This window comes from Chiloscyllium punctatum, chromosome 2, assembly GCF_047496795.1.
Source record: "Chiloscyllium punctatum isolate Juve2018m chromosome 2, sChiPun1.3, whole genome shotgun sequence".
In the NCBI taxonomy this organism is placed as follows: Eukaryota; Metazoa; Chordata; class Chondrichthyes; order Orectolobiformes; family Hemiscylliidae; genus Chiloscyllium; species Chiloscyllium punctatum.
In genome coordinates, this window is record NC_092740.1 from 99,287,699 (window position 1) to 99,315,007 (window position 27,309).

At 41.9% G+C, this 27,309-nt stretch overlaps 1 protein-coding gene across 5 annotated transcripts in view; it reads right to left on the reverse strand.

The window, feature by feature from the left end:
• LOC140487047 (semaphorin-4D-like) overlaps positions 1-27,309 on the reverse strand; it is a 251,700-nt gene that overhangs the window by 85,774 nt on the left and 138,617 nt on the right. For all 5 annotated transcript variants that reach the window (XM_072586500.1, XM_072586508.1, XM_072586473.1 and 2 more), the window contains exons 3-8: positions 22,088-22,233; positions 13,704-13,766; positions 11,137-11,235; positions 10,946-11,039; positions 9,552-9,653; positions 5,445-5,596 (exon numbers count right to left, since the gene is read on the reverse strand). In XM_072586500.1, coding sequence (XP_072442601.1) covers positions 5,445-5,596; positions 9,552-9,653; positions 10,946-11,039; positions 11,137-11,235; positions 13,704-13,766; positions 22,088-22,233 — 656 coding nt within the window. The remainder of the gene's footprint in view (positions 1-5,444; positions 5,597-9,551; positions 9,654-10,945; positions 11,040-11,136; positions 11,236-13,703; positions 13,767-22,087; positions 22,234-27,309) is intronic.

The window sequence follows — 27,309 nt, forward strand, 5'->3', positions numbered from 1 at the left end:
AATTGACAAGCTCTCCCTGAATCCCATGTGACCTAACTTTACTAATTAGTCAACTATGCAGAATCTTAGCAAGGGCTTTACTAGAGTCCAAGTAAACAACATCTACTGCTCAGCTCTCAATCTTTTGGGTTACTTCCTCAAAAACCTCCAAAACATTTGTATGGCATGACTGCCCTTGTACAAAACCATACTGACTATCCCTAATCTTTCCTTGCCTCTCCAAATGCATGTAAAACCTATTTTTCAGAATTGCCTCTAACAACCTACCCATCACCAATGTCAGACTCACAGGTCTACAGTTCCCAGGCTTTGCCTTACATCCTTTATCAAACAAAAGCACATTAGCCACCATCCAGTCATCTGGCACCTCACCGTGGTTATAGATGATACAAATTTTTCTAATAGGGAGGAGATTGCAGAGACCCTAACTTCCCACAACATCCTCGGATATGTTTGAGAGAATAAAAACACTAATAGAGAATGATAAAAGGTCAATCAGAAGAAAGAAATTACAGAATGAAAAGGAAGCTAGCCTGAAATATAAAGTCAGAGTTTCTAGAAATATTTAAAGGCAGAGATTAAATAAAATATATTGATCCTGTAGGGCGACAGAGAAAAATAGGTTGCTGTTACTAGATAACAGGGAAATGGAAGAGGATATCAACAATTTTTTGCTTCCATCTTCACAATAGAGGACACAAAACAAATTATTGTAATAACTGGAAATCAGGAAGTGGGAGGGACAGAGGAACATAGGAACATAATGAAATTACAATCATATGGGAAATAGTACTAAGCAAACTGATTGAACTACAGGCTGACAAGTTTCCAGGTCTAGATGGTCTTCATGCTGCAATCTAAAAAGAAGTTGCTAAAGAGGTAGTGGATGCATTGGTGTTCATTTTCCAAAATTTCCTAAATTCTGGAAAGGCTTCATTGGATTGGAAAGTAGTAAATATAACTCCTCTATTCAAGAAGGGCCAGAAGTAGAAAACAGTAAACTACAGGCCAATTAGTCTGATGGTTGTCATGAGGAAGGTATTAGAATCAAAATGACTATAACTGTGCACACAGGAAAAAAAAAGGGCAGGATGAGTCAGTATGGTTTCATTAAAGGAAACCATGCTTAACCAATGTAATTTCATTTTTCAAAGTTTTTTTAAAAAAGGGAAGTGTTGTAGACAATGGGGTACTTTTGACAAATTGCATTTCCAGAAGGCATTTGATAAGGCACCACTCAAAAGGTTATTGTGGGAAATAAAAACCAGGATAGAGATGACATATTGGCATGGTTTGGCTAGCTGGCAGAAAACAGACTATTCAGAGCCATACTGGACTCAAATAGTTTCTCTTTCCACAGAAGCTGCCACAAATGTTGAGTTTCTCCATCATTTTCTGTCAATAGATTCTTGTTAGGCAAAGGAATTGAAAGTTCAGTTAGATGGGAGTGTGGAATTCTGAACACATTTAGATTATCCACGATCCTATTGAATTGAGGGCTCAAATGATCAACTTCGGCTCCTATTTTGTATATACATTTAACAACAATCAAACAGACATTTAAACCTCAGTAAAGGGTCACCCTGTTTTCACTTGAAAGTCCCATGTTTAATTTGCATGACTAGTTTCTTTACGATCAACTTCTGCTCTCACTCAATGTTAGTTCATTCATTAGCATCTCTTAAGACCATAAAATATGCTAGTAGAATTAGGCCATTTGATCAAGTCTGCTGCACCATTTGATCACAGCTGATATGTTAGTCAACTGCAATCTGCTGCCTTCTTCCCATAACCCTTGATCCCCTTAGCAATTAAGGATCGATTTATGTCTGTCTTAAACGTATGCAATGAAATGGCCACACAGTCCTCTGTATCAAAGAGTTTCACAGATTTACCACCCTGTGGCTGAATAAATTCCTCCTCATTTCAGTTTTAAAAGGGTTGTCCCCTCACTCTGAGGCTGTGCCCTCAGATCTTTGTCTCAGCGACTAGTGGAAATACCTCTCTACATCCGCTCTATCTAAGCCTCTCAGTGCTGTCTAAGTTCCAATAAGATCTCCTTCAACCTTCTAATTTCCATTGAGTACAGACCCAGAGTCCTCAACCACACCTCGTATGACAACTCCTTCATTCTTGTGAACTTCTTCTGGGTCCCCTCCAATAGTAGCACATCCTTCCTCAGATATGGGGCCTAGAACTGCTCACACATTCCAAATGCAGTCTGACCAGAGCCTTATACAACTTCAGCAATACATCTGCTCGTCTTCTAGCTTTCTTGAAATGAATGCAAGCATCGCATTTGCCTTCCTAACTGCTAATTGAATCTGCATGTTAACCTAAAGAAAATCCTGAACTAAGATGCCCAAGTCCCTTTGTGTCTCAGATTTCCAAAGCCATTCCTGGTTTAGAAAAGAGTCAACACCTCTATTCTTCCTACTAAATTGCATAACGTCACACTTTTCAACATTATATTCCATCTGTCACTTATTTGCCAAAGTCCTTTTCCAGCTTCTCCATACTAGCTGTCCTTCCACCTATTTTTGTGTCATCTGCAAATTTAGCAAAAGCGCCCTCAATTCCTTCTTTCAGTTCATTAATGTATAACCTGAATAGTTGTGGTTTCAACACGACCTCCTGTGGAACTCCACTAGTCACCAGTTGCCAACCTGAAGAACAACCTTTTATCCATACTCTCTGCCTTCTGCCAATCAGTCAATTATCTATCCGTGCTGGTACTTTGCCCCAAACATCATGGGCTCTCAGCTTATTTTGCAGCTTCCTATGTGGCACCTTATCAAAGGCCTTCTGAAAATCCGATAGATTTGGTCCAACGGCTCTCCATTGTCGAACTTGCTTGCTATCTCCTCAAAGCATTCAATCAGATTTGTCAGGCATAAACTCCCTACGATGTAGCCATGCTAACTCAGTTGTATTTATCATGCATTTCCAAGTGTTCTGCAAACTCACACTTAATAAGATACTCTAAAATCTTACCAATGACCAAAGGTACACTAACTGGCCTATAATATCCTGGATTCTGGCTCTCTCCTTTCTTCAACATGGATGTAACATTAGTCATTTTCCAGACCTCTGGGACCCTCTCCGATTCCAGCAATTCCTGCATGATCACCACCAATGCCTCTGCAAACTCCTCAGCTATCTCCTTCATAACTCTGGAGTAGTCATAGAGACAGAATCATATGGAAACAGACCTTTTAGTCCAACTCACGCGGGCTGACCAGACATCCCAATCTGATCTAGTCGCATTTGCCAGCATTTAGCCAATATCCCTCTCAACCCTTTTTTTATTCATACTTCCTATTCATATATCCATCCAGATGCTTTTTAAAATGTTGTAGTTGTACCAGCCTCCACCATTTCCTCTGACAGCTCATTCCATACATGCACTCACTTTGCATGGAAACAGTTACCTCAGGTCCTTTTTAAACCTTTCCCCTCTCACCTTAAACTGTGCCCTCTGGTTTTGGACTCCCAAATCTATGGAAAAAGAACTTGGCTATTCAACCTATCCATGCCTTTCATGATTTTATAAACACCTATGAAGTCACCAACAGTCTCTGACGCTCAGGGAAAACAGCCTCAACCTATTCAACCTCACCCTATAGCTCAAACCTTCCAGGTGCTGGCAAAATACTTGTAAATCTTTTCTGCACCCTCAAGTTTAACAGCATCTTTCCTATCAAAGAGCAACCAAAATTGCGAGCAGTATTCCAAAAGTGCCCTGTAGAGCTACACATGGTTTCTTAACTCTTATACTCAATGCATTGATCAATGAAGGCAAGCACGCAAAACAACTTCTTCACCACCTTCTACCTGCGACTCCACTTTCAAAGAACTACGCACCTGCACCTCTAGGTGCTTTTGTTTGGCAACATTCCCCAGGGGTCTACCTTAACTGTATGAATCTTGCCCTAACTTTGCCTTATCAAAATGCAACACCTTATATTTATTTAAATTAAAATCCATCTGCCACTCCTCAGTCCATTGACCCATCTGATCACGGTCCCAATTGGACTCCGAGTTAATCGTCGATTTAATTTCTCTCCCATTTCTTTGTTCCCCACTACTACTTCTCTAGCCTTATTTTCCAGAGGTCCAAAGTTCACTCTTCCCAATCTTCTGAACGCCAGCAGAGGATAATTTTAAAAAACAATATTGGTGGGGGGGGGGGGGGGGGGGAAGAAGATGAAATTAAGAATTAGCTGGCCAGTAACAACTCTTCCTGAGATCTTTTAACAAGTTGCCAACACAACTCATTTATTTCTTAACAAGGACTGCTTAAACTGCTCTTCTACAGTCAAATATATCTGAAACTTTTCTTTTACTAACATTAAGCTACTCAGGACTTTTTTCCATCTGGCTTGATTAACTTGAAGACAGTTAAACGGAAATGCTGATATTACAAACTTTTTTCTTTCTGAATAACCTGCTTTTATCTTTGAAAAGAATCTGCCCACTCCCTGATATTTTGGATGGTGCTGTCTTTCTAAAAGAAATTTATTTCTATTGCTGCCTCCTTGTGTCATAGGACAGTTTCGTGCTAGTCATCAGCCCAATTCTGTATCCCTGTTTTTTACTCATGTTTCGAAAGTCCTGAACTGTTCACCTCAAAAAAAATCCAAATTATTATAGAATAATCATGATCTTTCATCCCACTTGGGACACCTTCTAATTCAACTCTGCAACCAAATACTTCCAAGTAGTTCTGGGTTAATACAAATCGCACTGTCAAGCTATTTAAAACAAATCACATTGACACTTTGAAAGACTCCAAAGACAACCTGCAGTCTTTACCTGTTGCTCTGCTTTGAACTGTTATATTTGCTGCTGAAAAATATATCTCTTGGGTATCAAGAGCTATCATATAATCCACATTTCAGAAATCAGTCAACATTTGGGTGGCACGATGGCTCAGAGTAGTTAGCACTGCTGCCTCACAGCACCAGGGACCTGCATTCGATTCCAGCCTCGGGCAACTGTCTGTGTGGAGTTTGCACATTCTCCCCATGTGTGCATAGGTTTTCTCCAGGTGCTCCGGTTTCCTCCCACAGTCCAAAGATGTGCAGGTCAGGTGAATTGGCCATGCTAAATTGCCCATAGTGTTAGGTGCATTAGTCAGAGGGAAATGGTTCTGGGTGGGTTGCTCTTCGGATGGTTGGTGTGGACTTGTGGGGCCAAATGGCCTGTTTCCACACTGTAGGGAATCTAATCTAATCTAGTTCAGAGTAACTGGACAGAAGATCAGATTCAGGTAACAGAATATCCAAAATGCTTCTCGCTCGTCACAGTCATTTCCTTCTAACCAAGTTAAGTTATAATTAATGATTGGCAACAAGACTGATGACTGCGTGAATGTTTTCCTCATACTTGGGTCTTTTGTACGACTTTATAAGAATTAATTGGATACTACTGCCAGATCTTACCTTGCACACTCGAGCTATTCGTGGCACCAGAAGTTTGCTATTAAATTCATATTCAACAGACACTTCAGTGAAGAAGAAATAAATTTTATCATCACCACCATCCAAACTATTTTCACTGTCTCTTATCACATCGGAGTAGACAAAACTTGGCTCTGCAGAAAAGAACAAACATAACTGGAAAACTATATGCATATTCTGTGACTAACAAATCCTTAGCAGAAACAAATTTCCACTGGGCTTAACAGGCAAACCTTTGAGATGTGCTTTGTACCAGACATGCATTTAAATATTGTGCTTTGTTTAAGAACCCCTTTAATCAAAACAAAAATAATTAGATGCTCACTTTCTACATATAGGGCAGAATTCTGCCAGTTTGGGGGTGACAGGAACAGAGGAAGTAAGAGAGCCAGTAAAACAGCAGGCAGCTACCTTGGGATAGCTTGCCATCAATGCCCCACTGAAGGGGAGGATTCCTAATGGGGTTGCAAGGAGCACAGAAAGTTTAAACAACTAGGACCCTGATTAGGAACCATTATACTTGGACACCAGTAGGTGGTAGAGCTGCCATCAGACATGTGGGGGTGCCACCAATTTCACAGAGGCCTTCGAAGCTTGAGGTTGACAGAGGAAGCCATGGACAAGAAAAGCAACCGCAAAGGCTTGAACAATTCCTGAGAGACTTCCCCGGTGGGTGCTGTCGTCTATCGCCCTCAGGCAATCAGAATTTTAATTTTATATTTATTTGCTGAAGAGTACCTTCAACCACCACCACAAGCCAGTGACACCCCCCCCCCCCCCCCCCACCCCCCCCGCAACTCACCCACACCCTGTCCTATCAGTTTTAGCAGCACTCAATTCTTTTAAAAAAGACAAACAAATAGTCAGGTTCCTGAGCATTCACAGCTACCAGTCCTTTCAGCAGGTCTCCAGCATTGGAGACTCCTTTGTTGCCCTTAAGTGGACGATGGGCCCCAAGGAAGCTAATTACCCATATGCAGTAAAAATGCCAAACTGCTCCTGTTAGCAATCCTGCCACTCCCAAGCCTGTGGTAAAGTATAACACACAGGGACAAACTCTTCCTACTCTGGTCGAGAGTGTATAAGATAAGAAACAGGGGCAGGAGTGCCATTTGACATATCTCACCTGCCACACCATTCCCCAAAATCATGTTTTACATAGGCTTCACTTTCTTGCCCGTTGTCCATAACTCTTAATTCTGATTGTTTAAAACTGTGTTCATCTCAGCCTCAAGAACTGTATATTCAATGAACCAGTTTCCAGTGTTCTCGACAAAAGAAAATTTCAAAAACAACCACTCTCAGAGGTAAGTTCACTTCATCTCCTTCGTAATAAGGAATCTAATGATTATATGTGCTCATTGGTTCCAAGTTTCCTCCAAAAAGGAGAAATATTCTATTCTATCCACCTTTTGAATTCCCTCAAGCTCTTCGATGTTTTAAGAAGATCACCTCATTCTTCTAAATTCCAATGGGTGTCAGCCAACCTGCTCAATCGTTCCCCATTTGGCAAATCCTTAATCCCAGGAATTAGCCAAGAGAACGTTCTTTAAACTGCTTCCAAATTCAAGTATATCCCTAATAACGTGAGGAGATCAAAACTGTACACAGCACTCCAGGTGCCACCTCACCAGTACTCTGTACAGTTGAAGGAAGATTTCCAGACCATTAAAACTCATTCTCATTGAACATAAATTTCAGTTGGGGGACAGGGACATATCATCAAAGGATATTACTGAAGTTTACCCAGCTAAATCCATGGAGCTTACCAATCCAAAGTTCTGATCAATTGTCAGCTTTTTCACCTAGCTACTCCTATACCACTGATTAGAGCAGAAGTTTCTAAGGTAAGACAATCCAACTATCATACAACCGAACAATGTTATGTATGATGGTCAATGCTAGTCTATATCGGGTATCTTGGATCCACACAATTGGCTGATCAAATCAAATAATGAGAGATCTGCAGATGCTGGAGGTCAGAGTTGAGTGTGTGTTGCTGGAAAAGCACAGCTGGTCAGGCAGCATCCGAGAAGCAGGAAAATCAATATTTCGGGCCGGAGCCCTTCATCAGGATTCCCAAAACGTCGATTTTCCTGCTCCTCAGATGCTGATTAGATTAGATTACTTACAGTGTGGAAACAGGCCCTTCGGCCCAACAAGTCCACACCGCCCCGCTGAAGCGCAACCCACCCATACCCCTACATTTACCCCTTACCTAACACTACGGGCAATTTAGCATGGCCAATTCACCTGACCTGCACATCTTTGGACTGTGGGAGGAAACCGGAGCACCCGGAGGAAACCCACGCAGACACAGGGAGAACGTGCAAACTCCACACAGTTAGTCGCCTGAGGCGGGAATTGAACCCAGGTCTCTGGCGCTGTGAGGCAGCAGTGCTAACCACTGTGCCACCGTGCCGTCCGCTGACTGACCTGTTGCATTTTTTCAGCAACACACTCTCAACTCTGATCAAATCAAATAGCACATTCTTTCGAAAAGCAGAGCACAGATTGTACTCAACCAGCCCACACTTACAAGATCTAAAACATACTGTTAGATACAATTTCGCTATTGGACAGCACTTGTCCTACAAATTGGAAGGTGCAAATTGCTACACTCACATCCAATTTAAAATGATCAGTTCAATTCACAAGATCACTCATTTATGATTGCTGGAAGCAACATATATTCAAACACAGGAATATGTTCTTTAAAAATAAACAAATATGTTGTAGCTGTGTACCTTTTTTTGACCTATCTGCGAACCAGAAATCCTATAATTCTCCACTGCATACTCCATGGTAACACTTCAGCCAGAGTCAACTCCCAAACAGAAAGTATATATTTGTGTGAATTTTTTAAAGTTCAGTACTCTAACATTTGGCCTAATGATTGCAAGACAAAAAAGCTACAGCAACATGCCTCTCTTTTCAGCAATCTTTAAGATTTCATGACACAGGGGATTCTTTGGTGGGTGGAGGGAGAGTGCAGGGAAGAAAACATAGTAGAAGTGAATATGTGACAAAAAATGTTTTACCAACTCTATTATTAGGTCAGTGGAGCTAGTTTGCTTTAATTTCTGCTTGGATAGTATTTTGTCTAAATACGTGAAATCTGTTTATTTTTAGGTGGCCAGATTTCTCCAAATATTATCAGTCCTTATCAGGATTGTAGTAGTTCATGTGAGGTTTGGATCATGCTTTAAAATCATGCCGTGAAGTTCAACCACTTGCACTTAAGCTGGCTTTGGAATCTTGGAAGATCAGACGGCAGGACAAAATACAAGATACTGAGGCGTTCATCTGAGCTGACTTGACAGCCATACACACAATACTGAGATGGTCGGAAAGGAGTTGAGATGGTCATACGGCCAGAATGTTTGATAATTATTTGCCAAAATGAATCATCCATGGAGATCCCAAGTCTGGATGGGGCTCTCATGTCAGTCAAAGGATGCATTAGGACATGGAGGGCTTCATCCAGGAGGTTCAATATTAACTTGGAGTCCTAGCAGTAGCTCTCCCAAGATTGTCACATTTGGCTCAACCAAATAGAAATACAAAATGGCATGGCTTCCATCAAAAACTAGTGTTCATCAAAGACAGAGAAAATAGAAGGAGAGGAAAGCCCAGGTCAGTAACGCTTCGGTCTCATCAGTCTGTAGTATCTGTCCAAGCGGCAACAGAACCTTCAGGGCATAGACTGGCCTTGATCATCTACAGATCCAACAGAACCCGAACAAACAACTCTGATAACAGAAATGTTTATCTTTACTACCAGGAACAAAAAGACAAAGTGTTTCTGCTGTTTTCTTAGAAATTGCCTTTTAATGATCAAATTCCAACTAGAGCAGCTAAACGCCACCATTGTGTTGCAACGTTGGAAATTCTGCAGCCAATTTGTACACAGCACAGTATTATAAAGTGCAAGGAAATAAATAATAAGCTCAAAATATTTTTGACATTCCTTGAAAAGAACAGCAATAATCTAGTTATTGCTAGTCAAGGCAGTACACTCCTTCTGTATTGAAGGACCTGGAAAAACAACCCAAAACAGAATAGAATCTATAACTGAAATACACTTACCATTTAACCAGGGTATTGCATATTCTGTCCGCAAATGGCTCCGAAGAATGACTGTCTCACTTCCCAGGAAATTGAAGACTGTTCCCGAGTAAAGCTCACCATCTGAAGTAGTACAATAAAAGTGGCCCTTCAATAAAAAGCAGCTAATATGTGATCAAACAACAAGTATGGATAGTAAGTAGTTAAGTATTGTTTAATCAATTAATTTATACGGCTCAGCTTTTCAGTTCAACTTGTAGGGCACTCATTCACACTTACCACACTCTTTATAGTATTCTCATTCTCAATTCAGTTATTGGTTAAGAACAATACCTACCCCGTTTGAGTAGGGAGGATAATTTAAAAAGACACTGGGATTGCCAGAACTATTTCTGAATCAGTTTTCTTTCGGTATTTTTGCTCTCCAACTGACATACTTCTATTCATGGAAGTGAACGATTTATATATCATAGATTTTCTATTTGGCAATGATTGAGAGCTCCCAAACAAACACAAGTATCCTTTCATGGACTTTGACAATATATCAAACCTTGAATGTTACACAGAATCTCCCTTTTCTACAGTTTTGTGAACTCATGTATCACACAAGTCAATCTTAAAATTAAGAATCCGGGTGAGTGGTAGGTACTATCGAACCAAAACTAAGTACGAAGTGGCCGAGACTATTAAGCTCATCTCACATAAAAACCATACAGCCAGGAAGAGGGGAAAACTTATCTTTTTTTTAAAGCCCCATTTACCATCTCCAGCAATCAGCATTACTTTCAAAACATGAACGCATAGTGAATGCGTCTTGTGGCCTTTTCCCCAACAATTCCTTGAAAAGAAGGGGATGTGGTGGCGTAATGGTCATGGCACTGGACAAATCATCCAGAAACCAGAGATAAGGATCTGGTGACATGGATTCACATCCATGTGAATCAGATGGTGAAATCGGAATTCAATTTTTAAAAAAATCTGGTTTTAAAATCCAGCCTAATGACAACTATGTAACCATTGTGGATTCTTTTAAGGATCCACCTGATGTACTAACTTCCTTCTGTAAAAGGACTTTATTCATCCTTACCTCATCTGGACTTTACGTGACTGCATAAGAGTGGTTAATTCTTAACTGACCTCTTAAATGATCCTAGCAAACCACTCAGTTCATGGGTTAATTAGAGACAGCCAAAAATTGCCAGCCCAGCTAGTGTAATTCATAATCAATGAATGAATCTTCAATATTTACATCCGTGTGGCGAGATTCAAGCCCAGCTACTTAGCAGAAAGATCATTATGTGAACATACTTTAACGCAATATTTATCCATTGAACTAATTAACTTAGAAATTAAGATTAAAATAATTTTAAGACTTTGTAACTGAGTAGTAATCAATCTTACAATTGCATACTTACCAACCATAACTGAAGTATATCTTTGAGCAGGATCAAATGGACACTTTCCTTTACCCTCTTCATTTCGCCCTTGCAGAATAAAATTCCCAATTGACTGAGTAGAAAACAAATTGCTAAATAAATCAATCATTCAGTTTAAATTAGCCAAACAAATTTATGAATATTTTACCAACATTAACAATCATACTTACAAGGTAATCACAGGTTGGTTGAAATGCATAAGTCCCACACACATAGAGCTTTTCATTACTAAATTCATGTAAGATGCGTATGTAGTTCAGACACTCAGTCTATAATAAAATAATAGATATATTTTATAAATACATTAAGGAAAAAAGGGTAACTAGGGAGAGAATAGGACCCCTCAAAGACAAGCAAGGCTACCTAATGTGTGGAGCCACAGGAGATGGGGGAAGATACTAAATGAGTATTTTGCATCAGTGTTTACTGTGGAGAAGGATATAGAAGATGTAGAAAGTAGCAAAATAGATGGTGACACCTTGCAAAATGTCCATATTACAGAGGAAGTGCTGCTGGATGTCTTCAAACGGATAAAAGTGGATAAATCCCCAGGACCTGATCAGGTGTATCCTAGACATGTGTGGGAAGCTAAGGAGTTGATTGCTGGGCCTGAGATATTTGCATCATTGATAGTCACAGGTGAGGTGCCGGCAGACTGGAGGTGGATTAATGTGGTGCCACTGTTTAAGAAAGCTGGTAAGGAAAAGCCATGGAACTATAGACCAGTCAGCCTGATATTGGTGGTGGGCAAGTTGTTGGAGGGAATCCTGAGGGACAGGATTTATATGTATTTGGAAAGGCAAGGATTGATTAGGGATAGTCAGCATGGTTTTGTGCATGGGAAATTATATCTCACAAACTTGATTGAGTTTTTTTTGAAGAACAAAGAGGATTGATGACAGCAGAGCAGTGGACATGAAGTATAGGGACTTCAGTAAGGTATTCAACAAGGTTCCCCATGGGAAACTGGTTAGCAAGGTTAGATCTCGTGGAATACAAGGAGAACTAGCCATTTGGATACAGAACCGGCTTGAAGGTAGAAGACAGAGGATTGTTTTTCAGACCGAAGGCCTGTGACCAGTGTAGTGCCACAACGATCAGTGCTAGGTCCACTATTTTTCATCATTTACATAAATGATTTGGATTTGAACATAGGAGGTGTAGTTAGTAAGTTTGCAGATGACACCAAAATTGGAGGTGTAGTGGACAGCAAAGGAGGCTACTTCAGATTACAATGGGATCTTGAACAATTTAGGCTAAGTGGCTGAGGAGTGGCAGATGGAGTTTAATTCAGATAATCGTAAGGTGCTGTATTTTGGAAAGGCCTCCTCCGTCCCATACCCTTACCACCCGACGCCTGGAGGAAGAATGCCTCATCTTCCACTTGGGATTCTCCAACCCTATGGATCAATGTGAACTTCACCAGTTTCCTCATCTCCCCTCCCCCCACCTTACCAGAGTTCCAAACTTCCAGCTCAGCACCGTCCTCATGACCTGTCCCATCTGTCAATCTTCCTTCCCATCTATCCGCTCCACCCTATCACCTTCACCCCCACCTCCATCCACCTACTGTATTCTCAACTACCTTACCCCTAGCCCCATCCCCCTCCCATTTATCTCTCCACCCCTGAGGCTCTCAGCCTCAGTCCTGATGAAGGGTGTTTGCCCAAAAAGTGTTGATTTTCTCGCTCCTCGGATGTTGTCCGACCTGTGTGCTTTTTCAGCATCACTGTAATCTTGATTCTGATCTCCAGCATCTGCAGTACTCACTTTCGCCAACTCAGAGCAGAATGTAGCTACTTAATGGTAAGGTCCTAGAGAGCGTTGCTAAGGAGACCTTGAAAGTGAAGGTGGTGTTGGGTATGCTATGTTTTATTGTTCAGCGCATTGAGTATATGAATTGGGAGGTCATGTTGCAGCATGTACAGGACATTGGTTAGGCTACTTTTGGAATATTCATTACAATTCTTCTCTCTTCCTTCTGGAAAGATGTTGTGAAACTTGAAAGGGTTCAGAAAAGATTTACAAAGATGTTGCCAGGGTTAGAAGATTTGAGCTATAGGGAGAGGCTGAATAGGCTGCGACGGTTTTCCCTAGAGCATTGGAGGCTAAGGGGTGACCTTATCGGTGTTTATAAAATTATGAGGGGCATGGATAGGATAAATAATCAAGGTCTTTTCCTTGGGGTGGAGGAGTCAAGAACTAGAGAGCATAGGTTTAGTGTGAGAGGGGAAAGATATAAAAGGGACCTAGGAGGCAATTTTTTCATGCAGAGGGTGGTACGTGTATGGAATGAGCTGCCAGAGGATGTGGTGGAGACTTGTACAATTATAGCATTTAAAATATATTTGGAAGGGTATATAAATAGGAAGGGTTTAGAGAGATATGGGCCAAATGCTGGCAAATGGGACTAGATTAGGCTAGGATAACTGGTTGGCATGGACGAGTTGGACCAAAGGGTCTGTTTGCGTGCGTCTATGACTCCAATAAAAGTGTCAAAACAATGCAATAGGGGAACAACTTATAACAAAATCAATAGATTGGTATGGTTTACCATTACAAGCTCTAAGGGCTTTTCTTAAATCTACATAATTGCATCAGGAGATTAAGCAGAACCTTGGAATACCCACAAAAACAGCAAATAAATGCCATTTACTCCCTTTCTCAGAATTCTGCCTGTGTTACCACAGTTTTAATCATAAAAGGAAGTTGATAATCTGTTTAAATCCAAATTTACCACTTCAGATTTTCCTTTAGCTGCACAGTCTCTCTGTTTTATCTGTGGGACTTTCCAGAATACCTGAAAAGAAGAACATTATAAAACCCAGTTAATAGCTATCGAAAATAAGTGCATTCTTGTGAACACAAAAGCACGAATAGCACTGAAGTGGACTTAAACCCCCAACCTTCTGATTCAGGAACCAGTGTTCTATCAACTCAGTCACAGCCGATGGTTGAAAATACTTGGGCCTTCATAGAATACAGATGTTAACTAAAATTGAGATTCAATATTACAAAAACAGTGAATAAAAGTGTAAATAAAATCATAGTAAAACTGGGATATTGGGCCAGACACTGCAATTAGCATTGACCTAATAGGAAGTTCTTAAATAGGAGCTTAGTGGTAAACCATGGATAGCATGTTCTCATTTCTGTGAAGTTGAAAAAAAAAGGTTTTAATTGAAGATGGTCACTGCTAAACCCAATAAAAGAGGAAGAAAATTTAAACGAATACTCAGAATGTGAACTTGTTACAATAAGTAGCAGTTGAGTTAATGCATTTAAAGTGGAGCTCAACAAATACATGAAGGATGGATTAGATTTGGAACACAATAATGAACCTGGCCAGGTGTTAGATTTGGAGAAAGGGGAGCACTTTGGTGATAGCGATCACAATTCAGTTACGTTTACTTTAGAGATGAAAAGATATACACCGGACAGCAAGAGCTACAGCTGGGGGAAAGGCATTGACAATGCAATTAGACAAGAGGGGATGGGGAAGGAAACTGCAGGGGATGGGCCCAATAGAAATGTGGAACTTATTCAAGGAACAGCTACTGTGTGTACTATGTACTTGTCAGACAGGGAGGAGATTGTCAAGCGCAGGAGCCATGGTTTACTAAGGAAGTTAAATCTCTTGTCAAGAGGAAGAAGGATGCTTCTGTAAGAAACATAGAATCCCTACAGTGTGGAAGCAGGCTATTTGGCCCATCAAGTCCACACTGATCCAATGAAAAACATTCCACCCAGACGCCCAACCCCTGCTCTCCTCACCCTAACCGTGTAACCCACATTCCCCGTGGCTAATCCACCGACATCTGCACCTCCCTTGATTCTAGGGATTTAGCATGGCACATCCGGCTAACCTGCACATCTGTGGAAGGTGGAAAAGAACTAGAGCACGCAAAGCAAACCCTCACAGAGTTGGGGAGAATGTCTGTGTGGACTTTGCACAGTCACCTGAGCCTAGAACTGGACCCAGGTGCCTGGCACTGAGGCAGCAGTGTGGATGAGATGCGAAAGTTCTGTTAGGGCCATTGAGAGTTACAAGGTAGCTAGGAAAGAGCTAAGATGAGCAAGGACGGGACATCAGAAGTTGTTGGTGGATAGGATCAGCGAAAGCCTGAATGATTTCTATAACTATTGAAGGGATATAAGAATGACTAGAGTAAGATTATGGTCAATTAAAGGACAGTAGGAGGAAGTTGTGCACGGAGTCAGAGAAGATAGGGGAAGCGTGACATAAATATGTTTCATCAGTATTCACACTGGAAAAAGACAATGTTGTCAAGGAGAATACCGAGAAAGATTGAGACTAGATGGGATGGAGGATCACAAGGAGGAGGTGTTAGAAGTTCTGAAAAGTGTGAAAATAGATAAATCCCCTGGGTTGGATTGGATTTATCCTAGGATTCTCTGGGAAGCCAGGGCCATTTGGCTTTGATCTTTATGTCGTCATTGTCTATAGGAATAATACCAGAAGACTGGAGGATAGCACATATTGTTCCTTGTTCAAGAAGGGAGTAGAGACAACCCTGGAAATTATAGACAAATTAGCCTTACTTTGGTTATGGGTAAAGTGTTAGAAAAGGTTATAAGAGATAGGATTTATAATCATCTTGATAGGAACAAGTTGATCAGGGATAGTCAACATGGTTTCGTGAAGGGTAGGTCATGCCTCACAAACCTTATTGAGTTCTTTGAGAAGGTGACCAAACAGGTGGAGGAGGGGAAAGTGATTGATGTGGCGATATATCAATTTCAGGCAGGTAGTACTGTGGAGCATAAATCACTGGCGGAGACCAGTTGGAGTAAATGACTCGTTCCTGCATTGTAAATTCTTTGTATTATAGTTAGGCAGGACAAAGAGCAGTCTACAGAAGAGGCCACTAAATGCCAGAATCTTTAAGTTAGACACGGAATCACAACACACACTTCACTAGGGAGACACTGAGGGTATCACTGAAACATTTCCTCTGTCCACCTGGGGTAGCCTGTGAGCCTGGTGTCGGTCATGCAGAAGATGTGCCCAAGTCATTATAGTTGTTCAAGTTGATCTGAAAACGTGTTGCTGGAAAAGCGCAGCAGGTCAGGCAGCATCCAAAGAGCAGGAGAATTGACGTTTTGGGCTGAAGAAGGGCACATGCCCGAAACGTCGATCCTCTGGCTCCTTGGATGCTGCCTGACCTGCTGCACTTTTCCAGCAGCATATTTTCAGCTCTGATCTCCAGCATCTGCAGTCCTCACTTTCTCCGTTCAAGTTGATCTGGCTTGGTCTGGGATACTGGTGTTGGTGTGTCTTTCCTCCCAGTGGATTCGCAGGATCTTTCGCAGGCAGTGCTAATGGTACTCCTCCAGCTCCTTGAGGCATCTGCCGTAGACAGACATTTTGGTGCAGGGGAAACTACCACAGCTCTATAAACCACAATCTTGGTGTCTGATCTGATGTTACTGTTCTCGAACACGTTGGTCCTCCAGTAGCTGAAGGCTGCATTAGCACACTGGAGGCACTGCTGCATCGCTTCACCAAAAGCTGCTTTGGCCAACAGGACATTCCGGAGGTATTGGAAGTGGTCAATTTCCTGTAAGGCCTCCCCGTAGACCTTGATGACCGAGGGTCACTCCACAATGCCGGACCAGGTTGGAGGATGACGTTCATCTTACAGATGTCCAGGGTCAGCCCCATGGTCTTGTATGCCTCTGTAAAAAGGTGCTGACAATGGTCTGGCGCACATCCTCTGAAATTGCACATACAGAAGTATCATCTATGCACTACAGTCGATGATACTGGTTGGGGTGAACATAGAACATAGGACAGTATAGGCCCTTGGGCCCTCGATGTTGTGCTGACCTTTTATCCTACTCGAAGATCAACTTAACTACATATCCTTCGTTTTACTATCATCCATGTGCCTATCCAAGAGTCGCTTAAATGTCCCTAGTGTATCTGACTCTACTCCACTGCTGGCAGTGCATTCCAAATACCCAACAGTCTGTGTAAAGAGCGTATCTCTGATGTCTCCAATAAATCTTCCTCCAATCACCTAAAACTTATGGAATGTTAGCCATTTCCACCCTGGGAAAAAGTCTCTGGCTATCCACTCAATCTATACCGCTCAACATCTTGTACATTGCTATCAAGTCACCTATCATCCTTCTTCACTCCAATGAGAAAAGTCCGAGAACCCTCAACCTTTCTTCATTAGGCATGCCCTCCAGTCCAGGCAGCATCCTAGCAAATCTCCTCTGTACTCTAGACCTTCCACATCCTTCCTATAATGAGGCAACCAGAACGGAATACAATATCCCAAGTGTGGTCTAACCAGGTCTCTTATAGAGTTGCAGCATAACTTTGCGGCTCTTAAACTCAAACCCCCTGTTAATGAAAGCCAATGCACCATATGCCATCTGAACAACTCTATCAACTTGGGTGGCAACTTTGAGGGATCTATGGATGTGGACCCCAAGATCCCTCTGTTCCTCCACAATGCCAAGAATCCTGCCTTTCATCATATAATCTGCATTCAAATATGACCTTCCAAAATGATTCAGTTCATACTTTTCCAGGTTAAACTCAATCTTGCCACTTACCAGCACAGCTCTGCATCCTGTTAATGTCCCGTTGCAGCCTACAACAGCCCTCCACATTATCCACAGTTCCACCTATCTTTGTGTCATTGGCAAACTGACTAACCTACCCTCCCACTTCCTCATTCAACTAATTTATAAAAATGACAAAGAGCATAGGTCACAGAACAGATCCCCACAGAACACCACTGGTCACCAAGCTCCAGGCTGAATATTTTCCATCTATTACTACCCTCTGTCTTCTATGGGCCAGCCAATTCCATATCCAGACAGGCCAAATTTCCTTGTATCCCATACCTCCTTATTTTCTGAATCCGCCTACCTTAGGGAACCTTATCAAGCACCTTGCTAAAATCAATATACACCAATATGCTCTACCTCCATCCATGTGTTTTGCCAAATACTCAAAAGAATTCCATAAGACTTGGGAGACATGACCTGCCCCTCACAGAGCCATGCCAGTTATTTCTAATCAAATTAAGCAGGTTCAAATAATTATAGGACCTATCTCTCAAGAGTCCTCTCCAATCATTTGCCCACCACTGATCGAAGACAGACTGGTCTGTAATTTCCAGGGTTATCCCTATTCCCTTTCTTGAACAAGGGAAAGACATTTGCCACTTTTCAATCATCTGGTACTACTCCAGTGGACACGGAGTTTGGTTTTGGCTTGAAGGTGGATGTTCAATAATTTTCCACTGGTTCTGTAAGCTAGCTCTACTTTAGGGTGGAACTTGCTGGCAGGAGGGTGAAGCATTACAGCAAGATAGATGGAGATTAGAGTTGGAGTGCTGACAAAACCCTGCTTGATACTGGTCTGAAGGGGGAATAAGTTGGTGGTAAATCAATTTGTCATTACCATGTTGTCATGGAGCAGGTGAAGAATGGTGACAAACCTCATGGTGCAACCAAAGAGAAGGACACTCCATAATGGTTCCCAATTAACAGTATCAAAGGCCTTTGTAAGATGAAAGACGGCCATGTACAGGGGTAGGTCTCTCCTCTGCATTGCTCCTGCAGTTATCATGTGGTAAAGATCATGTCCACCATGGTCAAAAGCCACGCATTGAAAGCGATTCTGGGAGAATTCATCAGCCACAGTGAGGAGACTGTTGAGGAGGACCTTGAAGAGGACTTTTCCAGAAAGGTCAAAAGCCGGGAGATTCAGCTGTAGTTACCACAGTTAGACTTGCTTACCTTTTTGAAAATACTCACAATTGTGGCTCTTCCAGGATGCTCTCCTCCTCAGATAAGACAGACAAGGGTGTGCAGCTGCAGCAGGAGTGGTTTGCCTCCACATGTCAATGCCTCAGTGTGAATATGTCTGCTCCAGGAGCCTTGTTGTTCTTAAGCCGTTGGATGGTATCTCTACTGTTTTGGGCTGGGATTTTGCTGACATCTTGGTGTAAAGCGCGCTATTCAGATGCGTTCAAGGATGCTTGGATTGATGACAGAGCCCTGGTTGAGAAGCGCTCTGATGTTCTACCCCAGTATTGTTTGATGGCTTCTTTGTCTTTGATAAGAGTCACTCCACGCTTGGCCAGCAGTGCGGTGGAGCCTTGGATGTTTGGTCTATAAATGGTCTTAACAGCACAGAGGAAATCTTGCATATCACGTTTGTTGGCTGTATGTTGGGTCTCCAGTGCTTTCTACACCCACCAACTGTTTTGTGTCATGGGCTTTTTGTGGGAAATCAGCCTTCAGTCACCTATAGGCCTGCCTTTTCTCTTCTGAGCTCGGTTGTTGCTTTATACTCAAAATTGTCATGCACTTCCGGCTGATCTGTTCTTGGATCTCCTATCATTCTCATCAAACCAGTCTTGGTGTTTCCTGGTTGAGTGACTGACCTAATTATTGCAGGCATAGAGGATGGACCAGAGGCTGTTGGGATCCTGAGACTCTGTGTCATTGAGGGTCACTGGGTTTGTGGAGACAAGTTGATTGTATGGGGTTATTTTTTTCCCAGGTCTTTGAGTTCTCAATGTTGAACTTCTTACAGCATTGCTTCTGTTATCTCCACTGCTGTGGGGCTATATTTATGGTGATCCTGGCTTGGATCAGGTGATGGTCTATCCAACAGATGTTGGCTCTTGTCACAAAACGGGTGATTTTACTGTCTTACCAATCCCTCACTCTGATGATGATGATGTAATCAAGGAAGTGCCAGTGTTTGGAACGCAGGTGCTGCCACATTGTCTTGTTTTCGTCCCTTTGGCAGAACAGTGTGTTGGTGATGAGGAAGTTGTATTCTATGGCATTTGGTCAGGAGATGAGTGCCGGTGAGGACTGCCCCAGCTGCTGCATCTAGCACTGGTGCTACGCATGGAATACTGTGGCATATTGGGTCCAAGTAAGGGTGAGTTGCAGTGTCATGAAGCAATCACTCATTCTGCAGGGTGCGTCTTTAAGTTTATATATGGTGCAAAGGAAAAGCATTTAAAGCAAGGATTGGTTAGTTGGGGCTCCATTGTGTGGAAACCACTAAATTCATACCATGAAATGACATTAATGAATGATTGCAAAAGAATGGGCCAATTAGGCAGTATGGATTTGTAGAAGGCTATGCTGGACTAACAATTGATATTTTATGGTCAATAAGTAAATATACTAGTAAATAACTGCAGGAAGCTTCAACACAAAGAGACGTGGGAGTACCTGAGCACAAAATACAGAAAGCTAGCACACAGGTACAATAGGTAGTCAAGAAGGCTAAATGGAATGTTGGCCCTTACTTCAAGGCTGTGGGAATATAAGATTAGGGAGGTCTTACTGCAATTGTACAAGATGCTGGTGAAACCATATCTGGAGTATTGTAAGCAGTTGCCATTCCCTTATATAAGGAATGATCGAATTGCATTGGAGGCAGATCAGAGAAGATTCATTAGGATAATTCCAGGTACGCAAGGATGGACTTGAATAAAGGTTAAACATGTTGTGACTCTACTCACTGCAATATGGAAGAATGAGAGGTAATCGCATTGAAACGGTGGCCCAGTGGCTCAGTAGTTAGCACTGCTGCCTACAGCACCAGTGACATGGGTTCGATTCTAGACACTGTCTGAATGGAGTCTGCACATTCACCCCACATCTGTGTGGGCACCTTCCAGGTGCTCTGGCTTCTTCCCACAGTCTAAAGATGCACAGGTTAGGTGGATTGGCCATGCTAAATTGCCCATAGTGTCCATGGATGTGCAGGCTAGGTGGATTAGCCATGAGAATTGCAGGGATACAGCGATAGCATAGGGGGTGGGATGCTATTCAGATGGTTGGTGTGGACTTGATGGGCTGAATGGCCTATCCCCACACTCTAGGGATTCTATGAAACCTATAGGAATCTTAAGGGGCTTGAAGGGATAAATGCGGAGAGGATGTTTCCCTTCTTGGGAGACCTAGGACCAGAGAGTGTTGTCTCAGAATAAAAGGACACCAATTTAAGATTGACTATGTGGAGGAATTTCTTCTTCTACAGGATTGAAAGTCTTTGGAACGCCTTGTCACAGTTGTGAGGCAAAGTTCTTATGTACATTTAAGGCTGACATGGATAGATTCTTGATCAGAATGAGAATCAAGGATTACAAGGAAATACAGGAAAGTGGGCAAGAGGACTATTGGACCACCATGACCCTACTGAATGGCAGAGTGGGCCTGAGGCCGACAAATCTGCTTGCTTTCCTATTTCTTCTGGTCTAATGCTGCCTGACCTGCTGAGTATTTCTGGCAATTGCCTTTTTTTTTCAAATTTCCAACATCTGTAGTATTGTGTCTTTGGACTTTGCTTTAGATGTTTGTTTAGGTGCCACATTAAGAGATTTGTTATGAAAACCAAGGCATATAGCATTAAAGAAAATCGGTGCCATGTGACTGGAAGGCAAATTGGAGGTAGAAAGCAAAGATTTAGGTTAAGCGCATGAATTTAAATCTTGCAGGCTGTGAATGCTGGTATACCTTATGGCTCTGTATTGAGAATTCAGTTGTTATTTTCTATTCATATCAATCATGTGATTCTAAGTATAAGAGGAATATAACGTTTCCTGATAAGAAATTATGAATTTTGACAAAAATGAAAAAGAATGCAGAGCCTGGAGTACGGTTTTAACTATACAGCAAAGTGAGATTCTAGAAGACAGATGCAGTTCAATAGCTAGAAATGTGTGGTCATGCTTGTGGGAAAGCACCAGGCTCAAAATTAAATTCAGTGATCATAGATGACCACGAAATCTAGGGGTGGATCAATATAAGTATTTAAAGTTGCCATGTTGGTAGAAAAATCACATGAGTAATCACCAAAAATCATTTGAAATAGACTTTTATTGTTCTTTGAAAAGTCTGTGAAATTGACGATAACTGTCATAGCTCACTAGATGATATATCTGAACACTGCAGAGTTGCAGGGAAATATATACATGTCACTACATTCAGAAGAGAGCAGAAATATTGGGGACAAGGATGGAGGACAAACTAATGACGAGTATAAGACTAGAAGATAAAAATGGCTTTTCTGATTAGTGCTTAAAACTATTTTAAAATTATTACCTCATGGATTTTACTTGAAATGTCTGACATGTTCACGGCAAAGATGGCTTCCTGGGCACCTACATACAGCACACCTCGATCTTCACTCAGCAACAATGTTGAATAGTTTGACACTCCACTAGCAGAAAATGTGATCAAAGGCACTTCTGTAAATTAAAGTAATTAGTAGTTTAGTAGTCTTTAAAAAAAATTTCAAACTTAATATCTAATCCAATGTTTGAATGCACTGGAAGGCTGGGTGCTGCTTTAGATTATTATACTGGAGCCCATAATGATTTGTGACAAATCTGTTCCTTTTACCATCTGTACATGAAGTAGGTTTGACAAATCTCAGTATAGCCTTAGTCAGTACAAGTTGATTGCTGCACTTTGAAAAAAAGAATACAAGAATATTTACAGTTTGGAAATAAAAGGCCTTCAGACTGGTGTGGTGTAAATTGTTCTTCAGGTGAATTGGATAAATGCTTAGTCTGAGCTTGGGTATTATTCCCTCTTCCAGATCTGGGGAAGTGTCCTGTCATCAAGTACAAAATGGCCCTTATCTGGACTGTATTTCAAGTAAATTATTAAAACTCAAATTAACTGAGATTTGATTTTTTTTAAAATTAAGAAAAGTTAGAAACTGGAGTTTAATGGGCAGTTGATTAACAATTGATAATATTAGCTCTATGCTTTGATGTTTCTGGTATCCCGTATTGTTCAAGTCACACAATCAACCAATTTCTCAGGTTACAGTAAAGGGGAAGGTGATGAGCGAGTGGTATTAACACTTAACTGTTATTACAGAGACCCAGGTAATGTTCCGAGATCATGGGGGATTGAAATTCTGCCACTGTAGACATGGACTAGCATATATTTGACTTCAGACCCACAAGCAATGGTTGACTCTTAACTGCCCTATACCCAAGAAACTACTAACATCAGACCTACAGAATTTTGGGCTTTAGTTTATTGTTCTTCATGCAGTTCATAAGCGTTTAGCAAAATTAAATTACAGCTTAAAATGTGATTATTTTTAATTAAACTGCCTGTCACAGACAAAGATTCTAGCTACTCTTGACTTTTTTTTATTTTCTTCAGTTTTGCAAGAGGAAAGGTACTGGCGCAGCAGAGAATACAGCCACCTCTGATAACGTTACACTAACTGCAGTCACAACAATTTTAATTACTTGACACCTACAAATAAAAATTACGTTCTCCAATACTAAACAATTTCTTAGTAACCTTCAATTCATTATTCACAGTCTAAATGAAAGCTCTGTGTTCAACAACATTGCACATACAAACAGTTCATTGCACATAACACCGACTGAGCTTCACTGCATTGTACCTATATAGAACAGTACATCACACTGCATGTCCTTCAGCCCATGATGTTGTGCTGAGTATTTATCTTAATCTAAGACCAACCTAACTTACACACCCCTCAATTTACTACTGTCCATGTGCTTGTCCAGCAGTCGCTTAAATGTCCCTCATGTCTCTGATTCCACTACTACCGCTGGCAATGCATTCCACGCACCCACCATTCTCTGCATAAACCACCTACCTCTGACATCTCCCTATTTCTTCCTCCAAATCACCTTAAAATTATGACCCTTCGTGACAGCCATTTCTGCCCTGATGGTGGTGGGGGGGCAGGGGGCGGGCGGGGGGGGGGGGGAGAACGTCTCTGACTATCTACTCTATCTATGCCTCTCATTTCCTTGTACACCTCTCTTCCTCCTTCTTTCCAGTGTGAAAAGCCCCAGCTCACTCAACCTCTCTTCATAAGACAAGCCCTCCAATCCAGGCAGTATCCTGGTAAATCTCCTCTGCACCCTCTCTAAAGCATCTATATCCTTCCTATAATGAGGCAACCAGAGCTGGACACAATATTTCAAGTCTGATCGAAGCAGAGTTTTACAGAGCTGCAGCAAAATTTCGTGGATCTTAAATTTAATCCTCTATTAATGAAAGCCAAAACACCATACAACTTCTTAATAACCCTATCAATTTGGGTGGCAACTTTAAGAGATCTATGTATGTGGACCCCAAGATTCTGCTGTTCCTCCACACTTCTAAGAATCCTATCTTAACTCTGTATTCAGCATTCAAATTTGACCTTCCAAAATGAATCGCTTCATACTTATCCAGGTTGAACTCCATCTGCCACTTTTCAGCCCAACTCTGCATCCTGTCAATGTTTTGTTGTGGTCTGCAACAACCCTCAACACTGACCTTTTTTTTGTCATCGTCAAACTTACTAACTCACCCTTCCACTTCTTCATCCAAGCCATTTATAAAAATTACAAAGAGCAGAGACCCAAGAACAGATCCTTACAGGACACCACTGGTCACCGACCTCCAGGTGGAATACTTTCCATCCACTACAACTCGGTGACTTCTTTCAGCCAGCTAATTCTGTATCCACATTTCTCGTTATCCCATACCTCCCAACTTTCTGAATGAGCCTACCATGGCGAACTTTATCAAATGCCTTGCTGAAATCCATATACACCACATCCATTGCTCAACTTTTGTCAACCTGTCTGGTCACATCCTTAAAGAACTCAGTAAGGTTTGTGAGGCATGACCTGCTCCTTACAAAGCCATGCTATGTTTCCCAAATAGTCAAACCCTATCTCTCAGAATTCTTCCCATACCTTGCTCACCACAGATGTAAGACTGACTGGTCTGTAGTTCCCATGGATTTCCCTATTCCTTTTCTTAAATAGATGAAAAATAAATATTCTCCTCCCTCCAATCATCTGGTACTACTCCTGTAGAGAGTGAGGATGCAAAAATCATCACCAGAGGTGCAACAATCTCATTCCCACTTCCCGTAGTAACCCTGGATATATCTGATCCAACTCTGGGGTGTTACCTATCTTGATGCTTCCCAGAATTTCCAGCACATCCACTTTCTTAATATCAATCTTGATTTGGATGAGCCAGTGTTGAACTGGGGTGGACAAAGTTAAAAGTCACAGCACCAGGTTGTACTCCAACAGGTTTATTTGAAAGCACTAGCTTTCAGAGTGCTGCTCCTTCATCAGGTGGTTTTGGAGCAGGATCATAAGACACAGAATTTAGAGCAAAAGATCTTAGTGTCATGCAACTGAAATGATATATTGAACAAACTTTTGATTGCTGTTAAGTCTTTCATCGTTTAGAATGGATTGCAGGTTTTGGTTCTTTAATATGTAAATCCCAGAACTACTTTCAAGTCACATTCTAGAGATAACTTAAGAATTTATAAAAATAGGTGACATCTCAGCTCAGACAATGCATTAAAGGTGCGAGGTTAGAGTCTGTCTGCATCCCAATCTTGAGTCAGACTGGTTCTATTTCCAAAGTAGGAATTTATAAAATATTACATCGATTGACTGCCTGTCTGCAAATATAATAATGCAAATTCACCCCATAGACTGATGTGTGTTTACATGCATAAGAGAGACAAAGAGAGAGAGAGACAAAGAGACAAAGAGAGAGAGAGAGAGAGAGAGAGAGAGAGAGAGAGAGAGAGACACAAAGAGAGAGAGAGAGAGACAAAGAGAGAGAGAGAGAGACAAAGAGACACAGGGAGAGAGAGAGAGACACAGGGAGAGAGAGAGAGAGAGAGAGAGAGAGAGAGAGAGAGAGAGAGAGAGAGAGAGAGAGAGAGAGAGAGAGAGAGAGAGAGAGAGAGAGAGAGAGAGAGAGAGAGAACGTGTGAATATGTGAGAGAAAGCATGAATGAGAGTGAGAGAGAGTGATTGCTAAGAGAAAATGAGGTCTGCAGATGGCTGGATCTTGTCACTAGAAGGCCATTCCCAGGTTGTAAGCTAACCTCTCCTAAGTTTATTGGCAATCTAGAGCTGGGTACAGATAGGACAAGGTAATTAACCAAATGGAGATAGTAATGAATAGTAGAATCAGGATCTCAGAAGAGATTACAAATGTGGCAGGGAGGCCACATCAGCAATGACCTGTTGAAGAGTTTATGCTCGAAACATCAACTCTCCTGCTCCTTGGATGCTGCCTGACCAGCTGTGTTTTTCCAGCACTGCACTCTTTGACCCATTGGTCTTGCAGCAGACACAGAGGAATTCGTCAAACGAATGAGAATCCAAGAATTCTCCCAAGATGTCAGCAGTGATCCCAATCAGCCAAACGACAATCCGGAACAGTCATCAGAGACATCTGTAGTGGAGTAACCAAAGGAGTCGTCGATTTGGACTCCTGTATAGGGTTGCTGCCCTGGGCTTGACGTTTATGCTCAAACCGTCAAGAAATGTGTAAATGCCAGATTCATCAGCCGCACCCACAGGTAGAGCAAAACATCACCCGATCACAACACAATGTCATCCATGCTCTCAATTTACAGAATGGTCATGAACCCGGCAAATAAAGGAGGAGCCATTGTTATTCAGAATAGAACAGAAGCACAAGGAAGTGTACTGACAACTGAACAGCCAGGAACACTACAGGCAACTATCGGCTGATCCGACCAAAGAACACATCCATGAACTAAACACATTGATCATATCCTTCCTCTGGACCAATGGCAAGGAGTCACTGAAACAACTACACTAACATTAACGAGTTTCATCCCACCATCAAACTCACTATGGACTTTAGTAACTGTCTTGTTCTTGGACACATGCATCTCCGTCAAGGACAGGCTTCTCAGTACCTCACTCTACCGTAAACCCATGGATACTGTCATGATGCTGCACTTTTTATAGATTAGATTACTTACAGTGTGGAAACAGGCCCTTCGGCCCAACAAGTCCACACCGACCCTCCGAAGAGCAACCCACCCAGCCACATTCCCCTACGTTTACCCCTTCACCTAACACTACAAGCAATTTAGCATGGCCAATCTGCCTAACCTGCACATCTTTGGATTGTGGGAGGAAACCCACGCAGACACGGGGAGAATGTGCAAACTCCACATGCACAGTTGCCTGAGATGGGAATTGAACCTGGGTCTCCTACGCTGTGAGGCAGCAGTGGTAGCCACTGTGCCACCGTGCCAGCTTCCACCCTAAGCATATTAAAACAGACATCCCCTCTGGACAATCCCTCCACATACAAAGGATCTGTTCCGATAAGGATGAACGCAATGGACACCTGAAGGTGCTCAAGGATGCCCTCATAAGAGCTGGGTATGATGTTCAACTCGTCAATCGCCAGATCCGACATGCCACACGAGAAACTGTAATGACACCCTCAAGAGAGACACTGGATGCAATCGA